The 8,901-nt window shown below is 42.6% G+C and overlaps 1 protein-coding gene across 1 annotated transcript; it reads right to left on the bottom strand.

The window, feature by feature from the left end:
- Window positions 1–3,197: 3,197 nt before the first annotated feature.
- Window positions 3,198–5,763, bottom strand: LOC103462620 (growth arrest-specific protein 1). Its single transcript, XM_008405519.3, has one exon. The coding sequence runs from the start codon at window positions 5,261–5,263 to the stop codon at window positions 4,520–4,522; it is 744 nt and encodes a 247-aa protein (XP_008403741.2). The 5' UTR covers window positions 5,264–5,763; the 3' UTR covers window positions 3,198–4,519.
- Window positions 5,764–8,901: the final 3,138 nt, after the last annotated feature.

Raw genomic sequence — 8,901 nt, 5'->3', positions numbered from 1 at the left:
CTCGTAGCTTTAATTGGCTGTGGGTGCCGTTTGGCTCGGCTTCTTCGCTTTAATCAGGACGTGAACAAGTTGCCGCCAGGAAAACTTTGGCTCCATTTGTGACCCTTGTGATTTCTTTGTTGCTTAATTCTGGGAGTGCTGCCAATTTATGTTGCCCCACATAAAAAAAAATTAAAAAAAAGTTTTGTGAATGCTCTTCCAGTAATACAGCCCAGAGAGAGAGAGGGGGGGGGATGCAGAGATGGAAAACATAACCCAGTTTTCCCCTGAACCACAACCTGTACCTCTGTGGCTCTGATTGGCCTCCATTTTGTTCCAGCTCCAATCACACCAGAACCCCCCCCCCTCCCTTTTTCCTGTTTGGACCTGATATCAGTGTCCTGCCCAAAGACAGATCTCTGCAGTTTGGACTGGATAACCTGGACCTCATGATCCCCACACAGGGCAGGCTGGTCATTCGCTGTGCTCCAACAGCTGTCATAAATGGTACATTGTGTTCTTCTGTGAGACAAGAGCCTCGAAATCCCAGGGGTGGCTCTCACTCTGGAGCCGTGGACAGAAGAGTGTGGGTCTACGGTGTGGGGGTGGTTGGGTTGAGGGTTGTTTTAAAGGAATGTTGAATAAAGATAATTTAGAAAATGGGCTCCAGCACACCGCTGCCTCTGTAACCCCCAACCCCACCAAAAACACTCAAGTCCCCAAGGCTTCTCTGGCCATGTTTGTTTTGATTTTGCTCCCAGAATTGGCTGGAGGGAGGCCAAGAGGGATTTGAGGAGGGGGTGGGGGGCAGGCTGGTTGTTTTGGAGAACCTTGGGATGCATGGCAGTGATTAAGACAGACTGAACTGAAGACAGCCTCTGTAAACTGGATGTAATAATGCTGCTCTGTAGCTGTGAGTCACTTTAAATCACTCTCACTGTCACAGAGCCATCCCTCAACTAAAACAAAATTAAGATATTATGGACGAACACAAAGTAACATGTTATTGTGATGGAGGGCTTTTATTTTCTCATTGTTTTACAAATAAAAATCTGAAAAGTGTGGAGTGACTGTGTATTCAGTCCCGTTTGCTCAGATACCCCTAAATAAACCAGTGCAACCAGTAGCCTTCAGAACTGGTAGAGGGTATCTGTGTGTGATTTGTGGTTCTTATACATGCAGCTGCTTTTGAAATAAAGCCTTAAGAAGTCATATTTTGCTATTTTCAACAAGCTGGTTAGACAGCAAGCCACAGTTTTCAGACTATTTTTTTTTAAGAAAAATATTTTACGCTTCATGGTATTTTCCTCCTCCCATTTCACAATTACGCACTACTTAATGCTTGATTGTCACATAATATCAACATATACATTGTAGATTTTGATTTTAAGATGGCACGACTGTGAAAAAGTACAAATAGTATAAATACTTTAACAAGGCGATATCTCAGCCTTCAAATAAATGATGGCTTTAGCCTCTATTCTTCCCCACCTGCTATTGCCCGTTCACATTTGTTCCGCTCTGACAGAACAGATGTGTTGCTCACACTAAGCAGCAACACCTAATGGCTCTTTTATAGTTTGTCAGTGACTTGTAGATATCTTAGAAGCTCCAAATAGCAACTCGCTTTTAAAGTGGGTCATGTTGTTGACGTCCAAAATGCCAAGTGAAGCTTTTAACAGTTTTTCTTACAGGGCTGATGGTGTCATTTGAACTGAAGCCTTAACATTGACTCCTGAATTGCCATTTGTTTCCAGTAAAAGTGGATTGAGCAATGACTAGACACTTAAAATTCCTCACTAGGTTTCAATTACACTGACCTAATCCCTTAAGAATCAGCAGGGAAAACAGCCACATGCAGGGCTTAGTGAGACAGTGTTACGCCGAAACAAGAAAGACAGTTTGACATTTGGTGGTCACTTGTTGCGTTTCATGGTGTGAGCATGAGGATATACTGACAAACCCCTTGCAAAAAAGTATAAAATCATTTACCTGGAAGACATCAGCTGTTTTTACTTTGAATAAAAAGTCACAGATATGACAGAAACTTTAAAAGTTGAATTTTTAACTTTTAAAGTTAAAAGTTAACTTTAAAAGTTAACTTTTGAAGTTAACTTTTAACTTTAAAAGTTAAAAGTTAACTTTTAACTTTTGATGCACAAATTCACAGTGACATCAGACCTTTCTAGTCTGATGTCAGACTAGAAAGGTCTAGTCTGACGTCAGACTAGACCTTTCTGCCATTAAGTCTTTCTGTAGACTATACCTTTGTTATGTTTCTAAAAAGAACAAAACAGCATTCTAGTGGGCTACAGAGAGGCAGTGATGAAAAAAAAACAAACTATTGTGCTACAGTGATTGAAAGTACACGATTTTGTTTTTCCCGGACAATAATATCTGGGCATTCAAACCATTTTCTCAGGGAAATCAGATCAACTCAATGACATGACTAGAAAACAATTTGAATATCTAGAATGTTACTGAAAATGTAAAAAAAAAAAAGCCAACCAGATGATCTGCTAGTTGTAATAGTCCAACTATTAAACAAAAAATAATAATCTGGTGACATATCTTTGACTTGTTTTGTTTGCTACAAAATAAATCAAATGAATGCACATGATGGATGGATGACTAAATGTTTTTTTCAATTGCTTTATCTGACAGATGAAATAAACCTTTCACCACGCGCAGAAAAAGTGGTTGCACCTGTTGAACGTTTTACATTTTCTCATGTTACAGCGAACCTCTATGTTATTTACTGTGATTTAACGCGATGAAACAAAACAAAACAAAGCAAGTCATAATTGTCAAGTGAAAAGGGAAACAATACATGAAAAAAAAGAAAAGTGGGGGTGCAGATGTGCTTAGCCCCACAGAGTCAAAACTTTGTAGAACTACCTTTTGTTCCAATCACAGCTCCAAATCTCTGTGTTATCACTTCAGACTTTGCACACACACAGATTAAAAATTATCCTCAGGTTTTAACAAAATATATGACAAACAAATAATAACCCAGACATACTGTCTTTAAAACTCCATATACTGATTCATTCTTTTGCCAAAACACAACATGACACTTGTTTAGGTCATACATATTTTATTATAAAACCTCCATGTCAAACAGCTTTCTCTGAATTCATGTTATTGCTACTTTTCTAGAAACAATGCAAAACTCTCTGGCTTCTTCATTCACACTGAATCTGATCTACATTTGTATGTTTGTCCTAACCGGATGTAGGTGAAACTTTTTTTTTTTTTTACTGTACACAATTGTAAAATAGATGCACGTTCTTCATATTCTAGATTTATAATTTAACACACAACACAGCTCAAGATTTAATTTCAAGTGGCAAAGACGGCAGCATCACTGCAACTTTAGTGACTAAACAGCTTTAAAAAGGAGGACGAGGAATAGATGGGATGAGAATGAAAAAACAAAACGCTGGTTTGAATCACGTTTTCTATCGGTGCAGACGTTTAAATGGGTCACATTAGCACCTCGGTTTAAATGTGGTGCGTGGCTAATTCACGCAGCCTAAAGCTAGCACTGTAAAAGCATTCAAGGCACGTGTTTGAAAGCAATAAACCTCACTGTGAATTTGTGCAAGTAACAATCTCTTGTGCTAGTTTGAGCTTTGCCTGTTTACAGACATTTACAAAAGAAACTGGTGACAAAAAAAAAAAAAAATCAATTAAGATATCCTTAAATAAGACACAGAAACACACATTTAACTCTCCGGGATGCCTGGATGTCTCATTTCCTCATTTTTTTAAATTTTATTTTATGTTTGCATAACTTTTTATTATAATTGTGAAGTGTGTAGTGATTTTACTCCCCTACTTCATGTTTTTCAATAAATGAAGACATTTCCTCGTGCTTTAAACTAAAAATTGGGTTAAGAGAAAAGTTCTGCTTTTTGATGACTTCAGCAAATGCTGAGAACAAAATGCAGACATTTTATGTTCACCCATTTTGACAGCTGACAGATTCTCTCAAAGTGTTGTGGCCGTGTGAAAGCAATAATAAAGTCAGGGAGCTTTTAAAAGCTTTTAGGGGGTCCAGGCTGCAGAGAGGAGGAAGAGAGGGGTGTGGAGAAGTCAGGAAGAGTTCAATAAAACAATCTCTGGATGGGGGAGGGGGACAAGCAGGAGTGCTGGAGAAGCACTTCAGTTAATTTAAGTAGTCAGACCCACACACAGGCCTGTCCGGGTTCCCACAAATATTTGAAGTGTGGTTACTGCAACAATGCTAAGGCCTCTGCAATGGAGAGGAGAGCAAACAGAGGCTGGATGGCTCCAGTGTTTGTCTAAAGTCTTAATAAAGCCACACTTTAAGAAGCAATGAAAGCTAACCAAATAAACAAGAGCTGTTTAAAGGCACTCAAAGTGTTCCCAACAAAAGTCTGCTTCAGGTCATTCCCTTTCACGTAAAAGGAAAAACAGTTAACATTCATCGTGGGGTTTGCGCTCTCAAAGAAAAAAAAAAAAGGGTCTCCCTTTGATTGATATATCCAAACATTCCAGTCGGAAATCCATCTCCTCAGAATAATATCCATAGAAAGACACACATCAGGAAGCTGGGTAACCTCTGGCACGCAGAGGAGCTGTCAGTGTATCCCTCCTCCCTGTCAACTTTTCGGTCGTCATCCTCATCGTCGTAGATCTCCTCAACTTCAGGCTGGTCGGAAGCAACGCTGTGGTCCCCGATGGAGCAAAGCTTGCTCATGTTCTCCTTGACCACCTCGCAGAAGGGTCTCTCCACGCCGTCACAAACGCAGCGGTTCAGCAGCACGCCGTTCGGGATGAACAGCATCTGCTGGATGGTGGCCTTGCACCTGGAGGAGCACCGCCTGCCGTTGAACAGCTGCCCGCAGTACGACAGGTAGGCCGTGAGGGAGGCGTGGCAGCTGCTGTCCTCATCACACCGCTGGCGGGCCTCCATGCAGCCGATGCCCCCTGCATCGCTGGGGTGTCTGCGGGGCAGGCACGGCTCGATGGCCCGCTTCGCGCCGAGGCAGCTCGGGTCCTGCGCGCAGTCGCAGGTCTCCAGATCCGGCCCGCTGCGGGTGTTGTTGAGCCGGATCAGCGCCTGGATGCAGTGGCTCGGGCACTGGCTCCTCGTCCCGCGGATGTTCCCCTCGCATGCCGCCAAGTACTGGTTGTAGGCGAGCTCACACTCGGGCTCGTTGTGGCACTTCAGGATCGCCTTCCAGCAAACTAGCTGGGCGTCCAAAGCCGCCAGCAGCCACAGGAGAAGCGCCAGCGAGCTGCACTGACATCTCATGCTTGGCTGAAGTTTGTGGCGTGTGACGTGCACATCAGGATCGGAACAAGTCAAGCAAGCGAAGGTCCGACAGAGGTTTTGTTACCAACGAGGTGTTTGTGCAGATGTTCCACAAGCCTGCAGCCGTGTTGGTCTCGCTTCCTGTTGCTGGGCTTCGTAACAGCAGAAACAACCAGGAGCGGCTGCGAAGTAGAGAAAGAGCGCAGAAACAGTCATCTCTGGAAGTATGCGCTTTCCAAACCAGGATCCTCCGGACTGCAGTCTGCAGACTGCAGCTGTCCAAAGTCAACAAGAGTTCCGCTCTTATTACTACTAATGTTTCTCACAACTCCTCGGTTCGTTTCACTCAAAAAGTATAACTTTTAGCATCCCTCCACGCTTCCCAGAGTTGTTTTTGAAGACATAGTTCTGTCATGCTGCCCCGCTACGCGCGTCTTTGTCCTGCTTCTGGCTGTAACGCTTCACGGTCCGCCGAGCATTTCTCCACAACACCCCTCCCTCTGTCGAAAAAAAGAAAGGAAAAAGTCCAACCCCCCCCCCTCCTTTTTTTTCTTCCTCTGGCTCCCCTCCTTTTCTCTTCTTTCATTTACTATCCTGGTCAATGATTGGTCGCAGATTGGAAACCCGCTTCTAGCGCCACAAATCCGAGAAACTGCAGCTCACTGGTAAAGTAATCATACTGTCTGACATGTCAAATTCAAGCCCACACTTCAGTGTGGTTTACTTGGATTTTATGTGATAGACCAACACAAAGTAGTGCGTATTTGTGGAGTAAGAAGGGAATTAATATACGTTTTATTTATTTATCGCAAAAAAAGAGAGAGAGAAAAAAGTGTCAGGTTTGTGGCGTTTGTGTTTACCTTTAATTTTACACCTCATTAAAAAACCCAGTGCAACCAGCTGCCTTCAAAAGTCGCCTAATTGGTGAATAAAATCCACTTGTAACCACGGTATCACCACGGCTGTTCTGTGAAGGTTGTTTGTTAGAGCAGTGGTCCCCAACCCCCGGTCCGTGAACCGGTACCGGTCCGTGGACCAATTGGTATCGGGCCGAGCAAGAAATAATTAAATATTTCCGTTTTATGTATTATTTGAGTCTGGAGGATATTTTATTTTGAAAATCCTTTAACCGGATTCTCTCGGTTACTTGCGCGCCAACATTGAGCCCACAAGCAGCAAAATGAGTAAGAAACAGATCAGATGTTTTTGGAAAGTTTCTTTGCAAAGGGGAAAAGGCCCAGAGAAGAGACAGGAGAATGGATTTATCCCGGACCGGTAGGTGAGTCCCACATTACAAGCAGCTCTGCGTAACATGCGGCGACAGGCTGCTAATGAGGCAATGAAGCTTCAAGCTGCTTCGCCAAGTAGAGACCAAGCAGGCTGTGGATATAAGCAACACTTCGGGTGTTATTGTCTCCCATCACTCCCAGATGGAACCGTCTCGTTGCAGAGAAACAAGCTCAGGGCTCCGTTAGTCAGTATCGTGAGTTAAAATTTTCACGAAAGTAAAATGTTCGTTTTTGTGGCGCATCTTTTATTTTGAAGGGATATGTAAACATTACCATAGCGACCAAACCTGCTGCAGTGGCGCAACTACACATTATTCAGGTGGATGCGAAAACATAGATCGGGAAGTTAGAATGACCAAACACGGATGACGATGTAGAAACAATAGTGATAGCTTGTGGAGTCATTTTAAGAAATTAAATATGTAACAAAAAGAAAAGGCGGTGGATAAAAGAGGACGGGAGCAGCCGCTCTATTTGCTGCACTATGATTTGGAGGTGAATATGCTTTTTCATAGTTAACATTTTTAACTAAGTAAACATAATAATATATAATAATGACATTTACATGTAATAATAAACATTTCCACATATCATCTCCGATATCCACCGGACTCAGTTGCGCGATATGTCAGCTGTTTGGGATTCCCCTCTGTTCTTACGTCACCGCGCTTTCTGATTGGCTACCTGTCACATTCAACAGGTTGTGTTCTCGTCCCCCCCACCCCACCCCCTCACCCCCTAGCCACATGCCATAGGGAAGAGAGAGCACATGTAGAAGACAATAAGGGAAATTAGCATTGTAGATAGTCACTTGGTGATGGCAGCATCATGCTGTAGGGATGCTTTTCTTCATCTGGGACATGAAAGCTCATCATAGTGGATGGGAAGATAGATGGAGCTAAATATAGGGCAACAGGGTAAAAAAAAAACCCATCTGGGGTGTTGGTTCAACTTACTGCAAACGTGTGAGTAAACTTTGATTATCTTCTACTTTCTTAACTCTATTGACATTTTTTATTATTATTTTGTGCTATTTTGACAAAATAATTTCCCTGTGGTGATCAATAACATAATCTTGAATCTTGAAATGGTTTAACTGAAAGTACACTCCTTTGTTAGAATGGCCCAGTCAAAGCCCAGACCTAAATCCAGTTCAGACACCACAGCTGTAAACATGGCAGCTATTTAGCATTTAGCAGTATAGCTGCTGCTAAATGTGGTTCTTCAAATGATTAATCCAGCAAAGGCTGAGCTGCATTTGTGAACCCAGCTCTGGGCTGGCATGTTACAAATTGTGAAAAGGTTCGAGGGCTATGCAGATTTTTACCAGGCACTGTAAGAAGAGACAGGCTGGATGAAAACTGGTTATAATTTTGCTTGCACGAAACCACGGATCTGTGTGGTCTTCCCCCCTTGGCTTCCTCTCGCAAAACACAAGTTAAAGCAGCAGCCAGGAGGGGAGCTTGCAAAATGCATTCCATTACAGAAAGGTCACATCTGCAACTTTTCTGCTCCAGCTTTCACCAGAGCAGGAATGGCTGCTTTCTCTTACAGCTCCTCGCTAATTGTCACCGTACCCCTCCCTCTCTGTCATTCTGCTCAGTTTTAAGCCCCCGATTGAGAGGGGAGAATAGGGGAGAATGCTATTTTCTGGCCCGTTTCACCCTAATTGTGTCAGATTGGCCATGCAGTGGCCCAGTGTCTTTCCAGGCTGAAGATTGTTCACGCACTGCAGCCTATCAATAGGGAGGGGTTCGGCATCAATATATTTTACAGCTATTCCTTTTCACACCACACTTGAAAACCAGCAATAGCTCAGGGTTTCCTGCCATTGAAATGGTAACTAACTTCTTTTTTTTTGGAGGGGGTAAAGTTGCTCCACGTCTACCCCCTCAAGTAGCTTGTGCCAGTTTTTGCAGGGGCTGCCCAGAACAGTTGGATGCCCAGGATGAAATTTACACAAGGCAACTTCTTTTAGACAAACAAACACATGAATAAATAATTTGCACGTTTAAACATGCACTTGAGAAGTAACCAGTAAACAGAGTATAATTATGTGTAATTTAATCTAAGTACAACTGTTCTGTTAAATCCCTCAGTGGATTGCTAAGCATTAGTGAACAAACAGCATCAGTTTTCTGGAGGAACATTACACACAATCCCAATAGAATACTCTGGAGTTTGTGGTTGCAATGTGGCAAAAAGTGACAAAGTTAAATGGATGGGAAAGCTTTTGCAAATGGTAAATGAAGAACAAAGAAACTAAATAATGGGGAGTTATGCTCTAGTACTTTTGACTAGGACTCATGAATTTGATCAAAATTTCATAGATCTGTTTTATTTTATTTT

The sequence above is a fragment of the Poecilia reticulata genome, chromosome 3 (assembly GCF_904066995.2).
Source record: "Poecilia reticulata chromosome 3, P_reticulata-male-v2, whole genome shotgun sequence".
Taxonomy (NCBI): domain Eukaryota; kingdom Metazoa; phylum Chordata; class Actinopteri; order Cyprinodontiformes; family Poeciliidae; genus Poecilia; species Poecilia reticulata.
This window is presented reverse-complemented; position numbering and strand designations above follow the sequence as displayed.